The sequence below is a fragment of the Lotus japonicus genome, chromosome 1, assembly GCF_012489685.1.
Source record: "Lotus japonicus ecotype B-129 chromosome 1, LjGifu_v1.2".
Lineage (NCBI taxonomy): Eukaryota > Viridiplantae > Streptophyta > Magnoliopsida > Fabales > Fabaceae > Lotus > Lotus japonicus.
The window spans coordinates 81,785,910-81,805,558 of NC_080041.1; the positions used below are offsets into that span (position 1 = coordinate 81,785,910).

The 19,649-nt window shown below is 36.4% G+C and overlaps 1 protein-coding gene across 1 annotated transcript; it reads left to right on the plus strand.

The window, feature by feature from the left end:
- Nucleotides 1-11,470: 11,470 nt before the first annotated feature.
- Nucleotides 11,471-14,652, plus strand: LOC130720500 (transcription factor bHLH143-like). Its single transcript, XM_057571151.1, has 4 exons — nucleotides 11,471-11,628; nucleotides 11,916-12,469; nucleotides 12,582-12,756; nucleotides 12,848-14,652. Exon 4 carries the CDS (start codon nucleotides 12,865-12,867, stop codon nucleotides 13,942-13,944), a length of 1,080 nt encoding a protein of 359 aa, XP_057427134.1. The 5' UTR covers nucleotides 11,471-11,628; nucleotides 11,916-12,469; nucleotides 12,582-12,756; nucleotides 12,848-12,864; the 3' UTR covers nucleotides 13,945-14,652.
- The last annotated feature ends 4,997 nt before the right edge of the window (nucleotides 14,653-19,649 follow it).

A 19,649-nucleotide genomic window follows, 5' to 3' on the forward strand; every position in this document is an offset into this window, starting at 1 on the left:
ATGATGATACAGCTGCTGAACCTGTCACAGTAGATCCTTGCAAGATATATAAGCAACCTACGCGGTTACCTTTCAATAAAGGAAGAGCACCTTTATATACTTCAAGGACTCCACCTTCAGATGAAAACTTGCACCCGAGAGACTCAAGAGTGCCAAGAGAAATTAAGTTCCGCCTCAGATCAGGAACATAGCGGACATTAGCAAAGGTTCTGACAACACCAACATGGGTCTTGATCTGAATAGTTCCTATTCCTGCAACCTTTAATTGGGTGTCATCACCCATTAAGACAAAACCACCATCAAGAGATTCAAAAGTGGTAAATAAGTCCTTATAAGGGCACATATGAAAAGAACATCCGGAGTCAAGAACCCATTCTGTTTTACTCCTCTTATTAGAAGAGACAACACATAAAGTAATGTCACCGTCAGAATCAGCTTCAATATTGGCAGCTTCAGGAGATTGTGGAGTTTTCCCCTTTTCTTGCTTTTTCTTCAAGATAAAGCAATCAGAAATCTCGTGCCCAGGTTTCTTGCAATAGCGACATAATTTGTTGGATTTGCGTCCCCTTGATTTGGATCTGGACTTTTTGTAACTGGTACTCCCTTTTTCTTGAATTCTACCTCGAACACTTAAGCCCTCGCCCTTGTCCACAGAATGAACTTCAAGATCAAACTTTTCTTTGGACAACAAATTAGATTTAACATCCTCAAAGGATAAGGTATCATTGTTTCCATACAACATTATTTCCTTGAAGTGTTTGTAGGTAGAAGGTAAAGAGACAACCAACAAAACAGCTTTATCTTCATCATCAATTTTAATATCAATATTTTCCATATCCAAAATTATAGAGTTAAACTCATCAAGATGAGATTGAATAGGAGTACCTTCAACCATACGAATGGTGTATAAGCGTTCTTTGAGACGAAGCTTGTTTGCGAGGCTCTTTGTCATATATAAGGCTTCTAACTTCAGCCATAATGCGGCGGCGGTCGCTTCACTGGCCACCTCGCGGAGAACCTCTTTTGATAAGCAAAGTTGGATTGTTGAAAGCGCCTTGTCATCCAACTCGTCCCATTGATCGTCAATCATGGAAGCTGGCTTCTTCGCCTTTCCATCTAAGGTTTTCTTTAATCCGTCCTGAGTAAGAACGGCTTTCATTTGGACTCGCCAAATAGAAAAACTAATCTTGCCATCAAACTTCTCGATGTCAAATTTAGGAGACATTTTGAAATTCTCAATAAGAGCTCTGATACCACTTGTTAGGGTATCAGCGCAATGTGGAAGCACATGATCGAGATAATTGAGAATTAAAGAGAAGTAAAAGTAAAGTGGCAAGAAAAAGAACACACAAGATTTACGTGGAAAAACCCTCCCAATGTGAGAGGTAAAAAAACCACGGGCGATCACGAGCAAAGTTCCACTATGTAAAAGGGAGAGTACAACAAATCCTCTTATAAAAAAGAGGACAAAGAGCAATATTTGCACTAATTACTCTCTCAAATGGAACAAGAATTCTCACTAAATTTCACTCACTAACAAACTCTCTATGTTGAGATTTGTATATGTGTGTTGCTCATAATCTTCTCATGTATATCCACTCTTTGTGTGATACCCTCAACGAAGCCAGATTGCTGCATATATATAGCCTCCAACCAATGCTTAAGGGTGAAGGAAATGAACCAGCAAGTGACACGTTCACCATGCTGCAAGTAGGAGGTGGAATGCTAGGAAAAGTAGGCTTGCATTGTCATGGTTACTAAGCATGTGGTGGAAGAAGCAACCAGCAAGGTGTAATGTTGTGAAGCAATCTTGATATTGCTTAGTCACCTAAATTGATGATGTATCACAAGCTGGAGGTGGACCAAGTAGCATGAGGTGCAACACGCATAGAAAATTGGAGAATTTAGAACCAACTTCTAACACATACTTTTACCACTCAAGTGAGGACATTTAGCAATGTGAGACATAAGTGAGGACATTTAACAATGTGAAATATAAGTGAGGACAATTTTCATCAAAAGAGTCATAAAAAATCACATACTTTTACTACTTAAATTTTTTTCAAATGTATTTTTCTAAACTCAAGTGAGGGCATTTGCCCTCATGAGCCACTACTTGCATCCGTCTATGTATCAGTGCATAGTGCATGATTGAAAACCGTCACAAAATCTTACTATTATTAATGATTAGTAACATTTTTTTCAAGAAAAATATGTTATCAACGGCCAAAAAATTAAAATTTTGGTCGATCGATAATTTGGTGAACTTCTAAAATTTTTATCGTGAACTACTGACAGTTTTAGCTATCGTAATCTATAAATATTCTAAAAAAAAGGTTAAAAACATTAGTAAGCATTACCCACGATTTTGTCTATCGGTAGCCTATAAATAATCTAAAAAATGGTTAAAACTGACAGTTTTTCCTCGTTATCAAAGGCATAAGACTGTTGGTAATAAACGTTTTTCATATAGTAGTTGAGCTTGGGCCGAAACATGTATGAATATATAGAGATATAAACATTTCTTCAAACACCTTTCACACATACAACTTATGAGAGATTTTTAACCTTGACATTTTGTGACGGTTAAAAATTACCGCTAAGTTGAATATCCAAAGAATGTATGACGGAATGGTATATCTGTCAATCTTTTCGTTATATAAATTGCTTCTTACCTATTTAATAAATTACTTTTTTTGCATTCTGTTTCTTGAAAAGTAAAAGACCAATGTTTGCAATCTTCTAATGTATATTGGAACCGCATAGTCATATATTCTTATGTTTGCAATCTTCTTAAACAATGTGCATAACCTAAAACAATCTATATTTTAGAACGGAGGTAGTATATACTACCTCTATTTTTATTTAACTGTCTGAAAAGAGAAGAAACACGCATATTAAAGAGAGCAATTAATTTTGTTAATTTTCATAAATCAGAAAATTATTACTTGTTTTCCTAGTTTATCCTCTAAAATGTGTTTTATCTTTCCTCATTTATTTCTCCTACAAGGGCACTATTAGGAAAAACATCATTTAATACTCTCTTGAAATACTAATTTTTTTTTCAAAGTAAACATCTAATAAAGAACAGAGGTAGTAGATAACTACAAAGTGCGGTGTAATGGTTGTTCTCTTCGTTTCTTAATTATAAGGCTAGAGGTTCGACAATTGTTCATTTTTTTTGTACATAGGAAAACTAACAAGACAAACAAAAACTAAGGGATCGCTAGAGAATCCCTCAACACGAAGGTCTCTAGCTCTGGATCGGGATTCTCAAAGACCACCAAATCAGTAAAAACTGGCTTGGAAGCCCGCCTCGCGAGCATAACCGTTGCTGTGTTTCCATTGCGCTGAACCAACACAACCGACGCTTGCCAATTCTTATCCAGCAAGTCACGGATATCCTACAAAACCTCTCTATCCAATTTATCTAAGGAAAAGAAACCCTCTCGCAGCGCATCCCGCGCTTTAGTAATGGCTCGCTAAACCGGAGAAGGATTACCCTTAACCCCAAAACTTAGCACAGAATCCTTGCGAATGTACTTATGCTCTAGCGCCCGAACCCATAACTTGTTGGAATGCTGCAGCAAATGCCAAATCGCCTTCCCCATGAGTGTTGTGTTGAAAGCCTCCATGTTCTTGATGCCTAGACCGCCGCTTGTTTTATCTCTGGTCGCAATGTTCCAATTAACAAAGTGCCAACCACGCTGCCCCCCAGGCTTGAACCAGATAAACCCCTGAACCATTTGCTCAATCCGATTGGTAACACTCCTAGGCAGCCACAAAACCTGCATAGTGTAAGTAGGTATGGCTGCCAACACCGACTTAGCTAAACAAACGCGACCCGGATGACGGCTTTGGTTGGAGAAGAGAGTGTCCTCGCGAATCAACAATTGTTCATGAAAATGAAGCACATTTTGTATGGTCAATCATGCATCTATCACTTAATATGAGTATCCACAGTGAGATGATTAGTCACACTATTGACGGTGAATATATGCTCTTACAAAAAGGATTCCTAGTGTGTATCAATCCAAAGAAGGTGGGGGGTTGACATGATTAGAACCACAGCCGAGTACTGAATTTTTTTCACAAACCGTATGATTCTACGCAAAAGGAAACTCTCCCACCACTTCAATGTCTCACTCATGGTGGAAGGGATTTGAAGTTATTGCCTGTAACATCGCATGTTTAAGATTACCCGATTAAGGATATTTTCTTTTCTTGCCATCTAAGGGACACTTTTACACACACAACAACTATCTCAATTATTTTGCACCTCTACTGCCATGATCACCAATTTAAGCAAAGAAACATTCAGAATATTAGATAACTTTTGAGTTTTGAATATTTAAGAAAGTAGATGATGCTTTGGAAAGCAATATGCCTTAAACAACAGATCACGAAACACATGTTTCATTCATATGCTCGTAGATTGAATCTTGATCATATAGTTAAGAAATGAGGTAGTAATTATGGTACTTTTGCATTGTTCTGAAAATTAAAATTTTATTGAGACATAATAGAGGATTAGGATTTTTGAGAATGTTCAAGTAGCTCTTATTTTAGATTCCTTGGAAGAAAAGGTCGTAGTTTAAATGTCAAATTATCTTGAAAATCAAAAGCATGCCTGTCACACTTGTGTTGAATTTAAGGATGAAAATATCAAATTGAACCAAATTCAAAGCCATAATTGCTTGATTGACCCATTTTTAACCAGCACTCTTGCATTTCCATTAAAAGTTTATTTGAATATGATGAAATATTTGAAAATCGTAAGTTACAATTTAATTTTAATTTTACTTCACCATATAATAATATTATAAGTTTAAGTATATTTTTAATCTCGGATAAATAAAGAAGAATCTAAATTGGTCTATTAAAAAAAGTCATAGCTTTCAATGTGCCCTACTTAAAAAAAAAATCAAATTATATGTTGTGAACTTCCCCGATCATCAGTCCATATAGCGAGTCTAATCCGCTGATAGATGACCGGCCACATAGACTTTTCACATCAATTTTTATCTCCTTAAATTTTTCTAATCACACTTCCCATCCCTCCTCTTTCTCTTCCTCTTGCCCCAAAACCCTAACCATACCCCACCTTCTGCAACGGCGAAGACCATGGCTCCACCACCCTCCGTCACTTTCTTCTCCCTTCCTCCACCTCACTCCTCCCCTTTCCCCAAACCCCATCTCCTCCTCTAAACCTCTCATGAAATAGTCACATTAAATCATTATTTTTATTTTAATGTAACTTACAAGAAAAAAATTAAAATCAATAGACGCAATTTAAATAGTAAACTTCAATTTCATATTCAATGTCAGATGCAAAACAAACACTATAAGCAACAAAACTACTTTTTCTAAAATACAGAAAAGAAAGGAATGAAAGTTCTAATCAACCTTTTTCTTTGGAGGAAAAGAACTTATGCACATTAAAGAAAGATTAGTGTGGCATAAAAGTCTAAGAAAGTGGATGGTATTTATTCAGCACATAAAATAAAGTAGTATAAGAAATGGCATGGATTCCCCTCCTTCGCTTTTGGTCTAAACTTTGCATTGGTTTGTGGTATTTTTAAATAGGAAATCACACTAAGCTTTTTAGTGGTGGCGTTGGTTTTAGCTTTCCAAGCGTGGAGGTTTTTGTTGGAGAATCCACAACAAAATGGCTCCATGGTCTCTCATGTCCCACGCTACTTCCACCAAACTCAAATGCATATTAATGTAAAGCAAAGCAAAAATAGTCTCCTATTTTCTTCTTCTTCTTCACCTATTTTTGTTTTCTTGGTTTTTGAGTGGTAAAGGAGACTTAAAAGGTAAATGGGAAATACACTATCTATTCCAGTCAATGCTAGCCTGATATGTGTCACATCCTGGTGCTTTGATCACGCAAGTTATATACATGAGTGATTGATTAAGTTTAAGTGATTAATCATGTACCCCGTGACCGTGTGTATTGGGTAATCAGGTAAAGGTTTTAATACAAATTGAAACAAAAAAGAACATAAATAATTGTTAGTTATCAAAATTAGTCATATAAATTTGTGATGATTTCATTGTTAATAAATATACTTCTTTAGCTTTTATATAAGTATTAAATAAATAAATCTAGTTATTTGTGACCCACGGTTGGTTAAAGTTTTCATCCTAGTAGTGATGGTTTCCTTTGAACGGGATACAAACATAGTGGCAGAAAACATGGAAGACCGTGTTTATCTACGCCATAAACACTTTCTTTCCTAATCCTTGTAGAGCACGTTTGTTTAACTTTTTTTTCCTCCTCTAGCTCTCATCCTTTTTTCTTTTATACATTTTCTACATAATGAGTGTAATATATAGTTAATGTGAAGTAATAAAAAGAGAGATAGAGAAAGACATATGGTGTATATCCTCTTTTAACTAAGTGATTATGATTTATGAATCATAAGTCATTGCTCTAAGTCCATTATTAATTAAGCGTGACAAACAGAAAACTATTTTGAAAATAACATCTCCCTACAATATAGTGACTAGTGAGAGTATGTAGATGAAGGCACACAAAATAGAATGTGTAGTCCATATATACTGCTTCTTAGCGAGCCCTTAAGTCGTATCTCATGTTCTATCAGTAATTAACTAATTAAATCAATATTTTTCAATATTATTTCAGTGAACACTAAAAAAAAGTGAAAATTATGTCTTTTTTTTCATATAAAAAAGTTTTTTTTTTACATCGATAAAATAAATTATAGCTCTCTATGGTTGATCTCTAGACCTTTTCATTCCCAACCCATATATATTTACTATTTCATACAACTTGAGTTATCTTTCGAGAACTACTTCATGAATATTCTAAAGTAACATAGGAGCTAGCTTGAGGAATAATAAAACTTGAAAACAATTTATTTTACCAATATTAAAAAAACGTTTGTGAAAGAGAAGGATTATTTTTTGAACACTTACTACATTTTATTGTCCTTGACTATTGAAAATATAGATAGAAAATGATTGGATTAATGTTTCCGTGATCCCATCCTCTTCCTCACGCGGACCTCTTTTTTGTCGCGTTGCTTAAATTTTGAAGATGATTAATAAATTTCAATCACCGATACTGTAATTTGTCAATGGAAGAACTTACTATGAATTTTCATAATTAAACATAATCACCAATTAATTAGTATTTTTTTTGAAACCGCCTTGCGACGGCGTCACATTGAAACAGATGAAGGTGAGAGGAAAAATCTAAACGGGGAAGGCAGGGGAATATTATGCTTACATCATACTATTAGTTTCTTTGCGCATGCAATGTATAGTGTGACCAAATGAGATGCTTCTAAAGAGAGTATATACTACATAAATTTAGTATATCCAACTTTAGTACGTACTTATGTTAAACTTAAATTTCAGTTTACTCTCTTTAACTTTACTCCCAAAATCATAAATGGCACTAATCTTCATTATTCTTTAAAATAGTTTACAAATAACACACTGACTCAAATAATAAGTTATTTAAGAGGTATATTTGGTGTCCTTTTGTATAAAACATTTTACTAAGTTTTAGAAATATAATTTATTATCATTTTCTAAGTATATATATCCGTTGTATTTATTAATTTTTATAATTTCAAATTTTTAATGTTATTTTCTTAAGATGCCTTATAGTAAGACATAGGAATAACAATCAGGAGATTTAGAATTGTTAATTACTAGTAGTTAGTTAGGTGGTCCACAACTAATAAGCATGCTGGTGACGTTACATTAATATAATTGGCTTGGTTGACATCATGTCTAAAAGTAATTATATTTTGAAAATAGCAAACAAAACCATGATGATAAAATAACACACAGACGTGCAGATGAATTCTTTTAATTTCTTATTAGTCATATTGTTTGTTTAAGTTATCTAATACCAAAGTAATTCTAGAATAAGTAAACAGTGGAAGTTTTGCATTTCAATTGGTAAGTGGTGAAGCTATTTGAGGGCCACCAAAACGGAAAGAACTTGATAGGGCTCGTTTATTGCTCCCTCCACTCCAAACAAGATGGCATGAAAATATGCATATTATATTGTTATCAATTTAATAAGCCTACCTTTGTAAATGGGTACCTACTAGAGATTTCTTATCTGTATTTAAGATCTCTTTCAGGTGACCAAATCATGGGTCATGCCTTTGTGTATTTTTTCTAATTTGGGTGCTAATGTTATACCACATATACACTGCCTCTGTTCACAGAATTTGTGACTTTTCCCTTGTTGCTTCATATTTTTTTTTATATTCATTCACTGATTATTAAAATATTATATCTAAGTTATTTTTAAAAATATTGAAATATAATAAGTCAATATAAATTAAAATATTTAAGCAAGTGGTTGATGGTTCGAATCTCAGCTCTTATGAATGAAAGAACCTAATGGTTAGTCTCCTAAATGTGCTAACTGTGGAGCGAAGAATAAGTCTCACGACTACCAATGGTAAAATATCTTAGTTAAGACCAAAATTAAAATATTTTGTGCAATCTTTAGAAATATCTATGCTTTGAATGACATATTTACCAGTATTATCTAAATTTGAAATAAAACGATTTTGGTAGTAGGTTGCTGTTGATTGAAAACAAATCATAACTTCTATTAACAATTAAGTAGCCAACAAGTCTCTGTCCAACTCGTCTCTCAGATCAAGTTATTTAATGATAATGATATTTAATTAGGCATGCGCCAATACGCATGTCTTAATTCCATAGTACACATTTGTGGGGTTCTTATCTCTTTTGAGTAGTACTCAGCTGTCACGAAGACATGGTTTTTATGAGTAAGTATTAGAGTAGAAATTAAAATCCTCCCGTATGAAAATTTTCTAAGTTTCCTCATGTTAAAATTTTGATATGATGCTGAGTTTGAAACATGAGTCTAATAGGTTTGCTGATGCTGAGTTTGAAACATGAGCTCTTATAGTGATAAAACACCATGAAAGTATTAAGATGAGCTCCACTAGTTTGATATATGTGAAGAGAAGTACCAAATAGGTAGAATGAAGAGTAAAATTAAGGTTAGAAGTCTAATTAGCTCAATCATTTTGGACTACCACACCCATTTTCAAAGCCTATTGCTCTCACAGACTTGAAGAACCATTTTGAGTTCGCACACACTTAGTCCAACAAATGATATCAAAAGCTAAGTGACTGAATGGCCCAAAATCTTAAAAAGGAATCATGACCATAAACGCACACCAAAATGATCTTCGAGGTTTTGCTTATATAAGTACAAGCTCAGCTAGAATAATGTATAGCAAGACGAGTCCAGTTGAACTTGGATGGTGATAAAAGTTAAAAGAAATCTCACATAGTTGTAATGAAGAGCAAAACTATAGTTTATAAGAGCGAGCATTGAAAGTTCAATTGATTAAAGTTTTTTGGACTACAACACACTCACTTCCCATCAGTTGTCCGCTTGAAGAACCATTTTAGACCCGCACTCACTCATCTTAACAATAGCAATAAAACATCATACAGTTATCTAGATCATTTGATACATTACGATCATATAGTAGTCAACAATCAAGCTATAAATTTCCTTTGTCAGTAGTCAGTACTACTTGAAGGTTAGACTTTTCGTGAAACAAGCTTTGATTTATTTATTTTGCCAAAAAAGGGTGCACACATAGTGTTAAGTTGGTAATTAATTATGGGAATGGATGTGCTGCAAATGAAACTCAATCAAAGAGGTGCATTGCATGCTCTGCAGGGTACCCTGAAATGGGCCAACCAAGTTGGAGAGTGTTTGGATTGCTCCATGTATCACATCGGTGAAAAGTATAATTCATGTACTCTGTGGCGGGACCAATTAATGCAGCTACTCACCTTTTTACCTCAAACCTAAACGGTGAGAGTGAGGTGAGAGATATCTATAATAGCTAGCTTCAGGGCACATGATAAATACACCATTTACTTGATCATGGGTGCGTGGGTGGGTCCATGATTTCAATCTCTGTATAATTCGTGGTTTGAACGGTCAAGCTAAAAATCATTGATTCTTCATGTTGAACATTGGATACTATACTATCTCTTCTTTTTTTCTACCTCATGGTCCCCATTATTAATTTCACTTCCTTATACTTCCATGCTCTTACAAAAATCTTCTTTCTATTCTTGTTCTTTCCATGCATTTCACTTTTACAACGCTCGCTTTCGGCCTTCAATTTCCAGGACAAACGTACATTCTCTGTAATATGAAGGTTTTACTATGCCATATTATATTGCCATAGAGGGGTGACTGTGTTGGTTTGGATGAATGAAAGCAACTAAGAAGTGGAATGTCAATATGGCTTGATACTAGTCATAAAAATCGAAGTTAATTAAGTCTTACCTTCCCAAGAGTACTATGGGTCCTAAGTTGGTGGACAACATGTCAACATTCTCTTTACTGATCATCTAGCACTCTAGGGCTAATTGAGTAGCTAGGCTCGGTAACTTGCGATAATATCAATCCAACAATAATTCTCAATCAGTCTCTGTTAGTTTTTCTACCATGTCAAGCGCTCTGACTCGTTGGTTTGAAGTGCCCATTCTTACCATTTTAATTATTTCAAAAGACAAAAAAAATCTATAAGTGGTCTGTGGAGCATTAGCTAGCAGCCCACATGAAGAAGTGAGTGATTGCCCCTGCCTGTGCTAGGGGAGCTGCACATGAAAATGATATTGATATCAATCTTTGAATTTATACGAGGAACATGAAGTGATAGAAGAATGCATGATACAAATTTTGATTAAAACCATAAACAAAGATTTGACAAGATTAAAATCGACCCGGCATCCACATAATGTCTGATTGATATATGGTGCTTGTAGCTAACCATTATGGTAATTGATGAGGCTATGATAGACAATTCACCATAAACATGTGAATAAGAACAGTTCATGATGGGTTAGTTCGTCCAGTGAAAAGGAGACAAGGCTAACCAGAGTTCTAACCCAAGGGTGTGGTTAACAAGAACATGGGTTAAGTGTGATCGACCCCACCCAAAAACAAAAACAAAAAATAAGTGTGGAGTGATGGTTGCTCATCTAATTTCGTAATCATAAGGTAAGAGGTACAATGAATCAATGCCCATGAGAATTGAGTTTATTGTCATCCATTTGCCGTTTCATGTAAGAACCTGTGGTGAATGAATTAGTCATTAATATCGACAATAATACGCAATTAAAGAAATTTCCTAACAAAACAATTCAGAAGGTAATGTGATGATAGAAATACAACCATAGAGGGGGCCACACATTCCTCCCTCTCAACAACACCCCTGACCCATCATTGAAAACTTAATACCTTGCGTGCACTCCTCACACCTCACGCACGTATGAATCAATAATCCACACTCACAATTCTTTCTAATTATTTAATTTCTTTTTCTTTTGGTCTTTTCCCAATTCCATTGATTAATTAATATAAGTATGTTCAATCAAAGGGGCATTTATGTCAATGCATGATCTATATAATTCAACACCCGTGATATCTTGTGTGTTGGAGTTTCTATTTCCACTTTCAAAATCAACTGTAGCCACTCTTGCTTGTTCCTCTCTTCTCTGTCCTCACTCACCTGCTTCATCCCCTTTTTCTCTGCGATTCATCTTCAATTTCGATCTCTTCTCTCTGTAAGTTCTTCATTTCACGCTTGTTTTTCATCAAGTAATGCTTATTCATTGACAATTCTGGTACTGGGAGTTGTTTTTTTCCTTTAATTCTTCAATAATATTTTGGGGTTAATTTTCACTTTTGAGCTCGGTTTTCTAGAATTGAAACATTTTTCGTGGTTTTGAGGTGTGTCTAGTGAATAATCCTGATGGGTTTTTCAGGACTCATGAAAAGTTTCAATCTTTTAGTTGTTTTGTTCTGATTTTATGTTCGTTTTCCTTATGTTGAAATTATTATTATATTGCAGGGTGTTGAATAGGTTTCTGTGTGAGTGAGGTGAAATCTCAAAAAAGCATGTGGTGGCTGAGTTTATGTGTTGATGTATTTCGCAAAGGGATTTCATTGAATCTGTACTGCAAAGTGATTCTGTAAATTGTGATTTTGTGATCTAATTCTAAACATCTTTACATATTCTCTCACACTATTACCATGGGATCCAGTTTCTTTGTTGTCATTCCTTGTTACGTTCGTCAGATCAGCTGAAGGGTAGTAAATTATTCCATCAAAATCACTGTTTTCTCATATAAACCTGTTTAGGTCTCAGTAATTAGCCTTTTTCTCTCTCTAGGAGTGAAGTAGTTTAGCACTTTGGGCAGTGGAAGTGTTCAGATTAGTTGTCATTAGCAAGATTGTGATTGTTGTGTATTGAATTGAATTGAAGAGGGTTGGGAAGTAGTTATGGTGTGCCAAGCAGCAAGCCAGACGAAATTTCGGGCATTGAAACATGAAAATGGATGTGCCGGGAGTTCAACGATTATAGTTAGAATTATTGCATGCTTTCAACAACTCAGAGAATGCCAGGTACGTGAACCGATCCACGGTTGATTGTCCAATGTTTTTGTTAGAAGTTCATGTCATTATCTACAAAGCAAGACATTAACTCTTGTTGATTTTTGTTTTTTGTCTTGTCCAGGCTGAATATTTCCGTCAGTTGCTCAAACCTGTCACGTAACTGTTTTGCCTTGCTCCGTTTGGATTGGGTTGGTTAAGTTAAGCTGGTGATTTTAGTTGTTTTTCTTGTTCTTGAAAGAAAGAATTAGCTATTGTAATACATATATAGCTCTTGGATTGAAGTCGTTTTTCTTCAGGTATGTTCTGCTTGCATTATCATTGTTCATTTATTTCTTCGGTCTTGTTTAGTTATTGATTTCATGGTATATGCAATTCTATTCCTTTTAGGTGATTGTTGGGATTGAATGGAAGAACATTGTGGAACCTGGAAACAGCATCCGCAATTTGGATGGCAATCACCAAATTTGAGTTCCCATGATGTGGGGAAGCGAGATGGCATTTGTGCAAATATGAACCCTCCTGGTGTCAATTTTGAACCAAATACAATGCCAGCTTTTGGGTCCTCAGCACTGCCTCATTTGCAGTTTGGACATTCTTATGAACCCCATGGTTGGTTTTATTGTTTGCCTCGCTTTCGGCAAGGATTTATTCCTGCTCCAAGCTTCGCTGCTGAGGAAAAACCCTCTGCTGACCATGTGAAAGGTTTTAGGGACAAAATTGCTCCCTGTGATGAATCAAGCTCCCCTCAGAAACAATTCCTTGTTGTTGACCAGACGTGTGGTCGAACAACTGTTGTTTATAGTTCTAGGTTTGGGAGTCCCAATGAGTGCCTTGACTCCTGGCATTCAAAACTGTATGGTACTAACTATTGGAGTGGGAATGAACCTTCCTTTAGAAGAGATTTGAATTTGAATTTGAATCAGATGACTGGGCCAACTTTGGCCGATCAAGTCGATGAGAATCAGGGAACTGATAATGAAAGTGAGATGCATGAAGACACAGAAGAAATTAATGCATTGCTTTACTCAGACAGTGAGGCCTACTCTGCCGAGGATGATGATGACGATGATGAAGTTACTAGCACAGGGCACTCTCCCAGCACAATGACCACTCATGATAACCACAAAACCTTAAGGGGAACTGCAGAAGAAGTTGCGAGCTCTGCTGGGAAAGCCAAGAAGAGGAAGTTAGTGGATGGTTATAATGATGACATACAAGTCATGGATACTGCTAATTCTCTGCAGCATAAAAAATCCCCAGCCGTGGGTGATAATGATGCAGAATCAAGATGTTCTTATGGCAACATTGAAGGATCAGGCAATAAGAAGATGAAAAAGGAGAAGATACGAGATGTCCTGAGCGTTCTAGAGAGCATAATTCCCGGTGGCAAGGATAAGAACCCGGTCATGCTTCTCGAAGATGCCATAAGTTGCTTGAAATCCTTGAAACACAAGGCTAAAGCTCTAGGCCTCGATGCCCTGTAAGTTGGAGAGTTCTTAGCCAGGTGTATATCATTACTCTTCACCTAAGTAGTACTTCATCATGCAAGTTGTGGTCTTTTGCTGGTTGTTTGTGGAGGGTGTCGAATAAATAAGGTAAAATTGATGTTTTAGGGGAACTATATATTAGGATGTGTTCAGCAAAGTAAGTGTTAAGTGTGAAATTCAAGCATAGTTCTCTGAACCCCTTATACTTCTGAAACTCTTCCTTGGTGATTGAGTTGGAAGTTGGAACTGGAAAATCAGCTGGTATGGTATGGTCAGTGTAAAAGAAAAGCGCTTGAGAGTTTTCACATTAGAGGATCATGATACCTGTATTAAGCTTAATAAATGAAGTGTGAATCTGTAGTCCACGGTTTATGACAAGAAAAAGTGGCACTCACACCAGACCAAATTATGGGATGTGAGGTATTTTGTAAGAGAAAGCTGGTAATTGCAGATAAGGGACCCAAACACGCCTATTAGCTGATATGGGGTTCTTCAATCATACTTCCTCCTTTTGTATTCTTGTCATGTACTATAATCCTTTGTGGTTTGATTTAGCTTTGCCTATGGGAAACAGATATTCGGGTTTGGTTAATGCCATGTTATATTTATGGGCTTGTGTTGTGTGTATTGCTATTTGTGTATGGACTACTTTCAAGAGAATAGAAAAGGATGAATATCTCTTGGTTGGGTGTTTGTTTTATTCAATGTGGATGGTGTTACTGTTGTCTTTTTGTCTGTGTATTTACGTCGCATGCACGCATTTATGATATGAGAAAGTGATGTGTTAAGTTAATGGTGTATTCTATGATATTTTAAAATTACTAACTGTTGTTGATTATTCATATTTGGATGGTTCATGTGTTGGTGAGAAGTTGTCTTACAGGGACCACAGTGTTGAATTATTAGTGAGAGAGAGATAGGCACGGGCGTGGGTGAGGTGAAGAGTCATTAGTCATGCTAGGTGTATCAGAGAAAAGTAAGAATCTTGTACAGTGTGTGATTAATTGAACTTCATTGATCTTCTGCTGCGCATGGAAGCCTATAGTAGCTTGAAGCAGCATGGTTGTATGTGTTTTCTTTTTCTCCTTTTCGGTGGGTGAAAGGGAGTGGATTCTGATCTATTTTTGTTTTGTCTCGGGGTTCCTCTCCTTTGGTCAACAACTAATTTACAGGTCAAATACATGCATGCACTGGAAATTCTTATTCGTGAGTAGTTTTGACCAGGTGTGTGCGGTTAACTCACCACGATTTTTAATCATAAGGCTGCTCATGAGAATAAAGCATATTTTGTGACTAATTGTTTATTGTTTAGTTCGAACATATGTGACAAGACAATTAGCACACATTTATGAGGTTGTGTTTTGCTCATGAGAATAAAGCGCAAAGCGCATTCTGTGACCAACTGTTTACCGCTTAGTTCGAATATTTGTGACAAGACGATTAGTCATGCTCATAAGGTTAGGTTTTGCTCTTGAGAATAAAGCGTATTTTGTGACTAACTGTTTGCCGCTTTGTTCAAACATCTGTGGCAACTGACAAGACAATTAGCCATGCGGGTGGTGATAGACCTTAGCGCAACAAAAAAAAACGTACTACTACAAGTAGAAAAATGGGCCTTAAAGTATTAGTTGCTGGAATCAGTGTTTTAAAACTCGGCTCGGTCATCGACTCGGTGAGGGTACTGAGTCAATGGGTCACTGGTCGGACCAGTGAGTCACTGGGTCGAATGCTTGACTCGGCGTATATTAAAAAAAATTAAAAATCCTTGCACTATGAAGTTAAGTTATAAATAATGAAAAATATATCAATATCACCAAATAACTTCATGGTAGAGTGGCAAAGGCTTTTCTATACTACCTTCAGGATCCGTATTCGAATCCTACTGGAACCACTTTTTAATATAATTACATGTTTTTATCAAACTATTGTTGGCATACTATGGAAAAAAAAATGAAAGGCCCACTCCAATCACTTATAAAAAAAACACATAAGGCCCACTATACGTAATCAAACTAATGTGAGCAGTTAAAAAAAAATTGAAAGGCCCATATCACATTGCATTAGCAGAATGAAATAAAATAATTGAAAAAAATAAAATGGGTGACTCGCCGGTCTGACCAAAAACCGGCCGAGTCACCGAGTTAACCATTGAACCGGCCGGTTCAAACCGAGCTGCTTGCATAGCCGATCTGTTCAGAGGCTCGGACCGGTCAGGTCACCGAGTCCCGGTCCAACCGGTCGGACCGGCCGGTCCGAGCCGAGTTTTAAAACTATGGCTGGAATGATAATTTTTTTTGACAACAAAAGATATATATTATGGAATAAGATTTCGTGAGAATAACTCTCTCACGAATATGACAAACCAGCAAACCCAACCAAACAAAACCACCTTAAATACCACACCTAGGACAAGTGCCTCGTTTAAACCTTCCTAGGAAAAACCCATTGGGAAAAACCCTAGAGAAGGAAAAAGAGTACAACATCCCCTAGATGTGCCTTTGAAACTCCCTAAGCAAAAACCAATACAATAAGACATAAAAACTTAAATATAACCAAAATAATCCAAAAAAACAAAATAAAAAAATAACAACCCTAACAGCACCACTGAAACAAACAAGGCGAAAGGAAAACAACCCAAACCACAAAGAATCAAAGCCTCGTGGGGAACCATACTTATCAGGGTGAGTACGTCTCAGATGCTACACACATCCCTCAATGACCTCCTCATCAGAACCATCCCAAACAAGACCTAACTCTTTGTCAACCGTCCACATCTTCTGAGCGCGCTCATAAACGCAATCCTGGGACTGAGAATGAGACAGACCCATCGGACACACCTGATGCCTCTACAACATCAGAGCCAACAACCTGAACCATTTGTTTTTTCCTTCCCCTCTTAGTGGCTTTCCTAGGCTTACCTCTTTTTCTCCCAACATAAAGACCTGGGCCTTTAGAGGCTCCTTCTCCATAGAAGGAATACTGGTAAGAGGCGCAAACCTTGATAAAACCACATCAAGAGGAACCACCGAGGGAACAGAGTGGTCCAACACATGATGCTCCATGCTTTTGTTACGTTTTTGTCATCTTCCTTCATATAAAGTTCAATTCTAGGTGATGTTTCTATTGGGCCGAGCCCTATAGGAAAATTTAATGGGTTGGCCAGAGTTTTCAAGTATTCTTGGAACTTGGAAGTTTGTCTTCATCAGCTGCATTACAATATTAGTTTCCCTGGATTGAGAGTTCAATTTCTGCTTCATGACCTTCAGTTCAGCTTGGGATGGAGCTGCTTGCATATGAACATATGACTCCTTGTCATGCCTCCCATGTGAAAATGTTGAGACAAGTTAAGAGAGAGAGAGAGAGAGAGTTGAAATGAGCAAGAACTGAATTCTTACTTGATTGAAAATGAAAGATAGAGAGTCCAACCTTTATAATAGTTGCTTACTTCACAATGACACCAACTAACTAGTAACTACCATGACCATGTGCCAATAGCTAAGCTGAGAAAAACACAAATTAAAAACTGTAAATAACTAACTTCTTAACAGAAAATAGAATTAACTATCTAATTATGTTAATTACAACATAGAGCCAGAGTCTTAATTTTGACACCCCCTCAAGCTGGAATGTGAATATCTAACATTCCAAACTTGGACAGGTTGTGTTAAAAGGGTCAAGAGCTAATGGCTTTGTCAATATGTACGTTTTGCCTGGTGGTAGTTTAGTACTGAGAAACCAAGTATTATTTATCTCTAAGACCAGCAATTAAGCCTGAGTAGCATTCCTCCAACACTCAAACTGACTAGCTTCTGAAAAAGATTTAGGGACTGGGCAAGAAGAAAGGGCTAGAGAGAAATGTTGTTGTGAGGGTGAACATTTATGAAAAGAAATATAGATAGAAATGTGATACCTTTCTGTTGAGAGATGTGATGATGATGATGGAAAAAGAAGCGGTTGCAAAACGAAAGAAGTTAATAATTTGAAGAGAGAAATATGAAGAAAATGACACTAAATGCAATAAATGAGAGTGAAAGCGGAGATAATAGAAGATGGAAACACCGAAATTACATATGCTTTGTAAAGTTTCACCTTGTAAATGATGCGTGTCAGTTGTAGACACAAATAAGTTTTCAACCTATTTTTTATTTTTACCTAATTTTCAACTCATAAACGAAGAGAGAAAGATGAAGAAAATGATATGCAATGCACCGAATGAGAGTGAAAATTGAAATAAGAGAAGAGGAAAACACTTCAAGTAAATATGCTTAGTATTATTTTACCATGTAAATGACGCGTGTCAGTTTTAGACATGGATAAGATTTTCAACCATTGATGAGCATTTGACCTGAAAATGAGCAGCTGCAAAATGAAAGAAAGTAAAACGGTGAAGAGAGAAAGATGCATAAAATGACACAAAATGCACAAAAAGAGAGTCAAGGTCAAGATAATAGAAGAGGAAAACGTCAAAATTACATATTATTTGTATAGTTTGTATATAATGTGTCTAAGTTTTAGGCCCGGATAAGTTTTCAACCTAGTTTTACTTTGACCTAAATTTTGGGCAAAAAATGGAAGAGAGAAAGATGCATAAATAGAACACTGGTTGCTCCACATGAGAGTAAAATATGAGATAATAGAATGGGAAATCAAGTATTACACATGCTTTGTATATTTTCACTGTGTATGTTGGAACATGTTGCCTTGCATTTTGTCAAAACAACCGATTGTCGAAGCAGATGTCGTGGCATCTGATTCTGCGAAGCTAGGGCATCAGTCCTCAGCTTGTGTTTCTGTCGTGGGCCCTCTAAAGATTTACTGAAGATATGTTTTCTAGTTACTTGAGGAGCAAGTAGCTATTCCATAAGGGTTTTATTTATGGGTTGATATTTGTTGAAACAATCTTTGATAAAAGATTGGTTTCTATATTTACTTGTGCAATAAGTAAACAAAATCTATCAAGATTGCATTTTGAATTGTTGTTGCTACAATCTGTTACTTCAGCCCATGCTAACCCTAGAGCCCATGCTACCGCTGCTGAAGTCTATAAAAGGATGAAGACCTAAAACATGAAGACCACCGAAGCTAAGAGAGAGATCAAGTGTTTTAGGATTTGTGATTGTGCTTTGTCCTTTGTTAGTTGTGAATCCTCTTTGCTCACTGATTCTATAAAGCAAAGTAGGGTTCTGTGTGTTTTTTTGCGTTCAAACTCTGATTGTTTTTTGTGTTCACCAATCACTGTGACAGTGATTGAGAGAAAGTGAGAGGGGCTCTCATACTTAGGTTGAGATTCTAAGTAGAAATACACTGGGTAGATTAGGAAGTGAACTATGAACTGTTGTGTTCATGAGTGTCTGTAATTCCTGAATCTTGAGATAGTGGATTTCCTTTCTTTGGGTGCAAACCCTCCAAACGTAGGTGAAAGTCTTTCACTGAACTGGGTTAACAATTCTTGTGTTTTGTTGTTTCTGGTTTAAGTTCTGTTTTACTGTTAAGCGATTGTCGAACCTATTGTCCTAGCATCGTGCAGGACATTCGTACTACAGGGAACCTGAATTACAATTAGCATCAGAGAAGGCACCCTGTTCTGGTTGGGTGAGCTCCAGGGAGTTTGATTCAAGTTCTCATGGATAACAAGGAGGGAGGATCAGTCAATAGGCCACCCATTCTGGATGGTACTAACTATGACTACTGGAAGGTTTGCA

What these genes read in the sequence shown, in the direction of transcription:
- LOC130720500 (XM_057571151.1), top strand. Translation starts at nt 12,865, where the DNA reads ATGGAAGAACATTGTGGAACCTGGAAACAGCATCCGCAATTTGGATGG.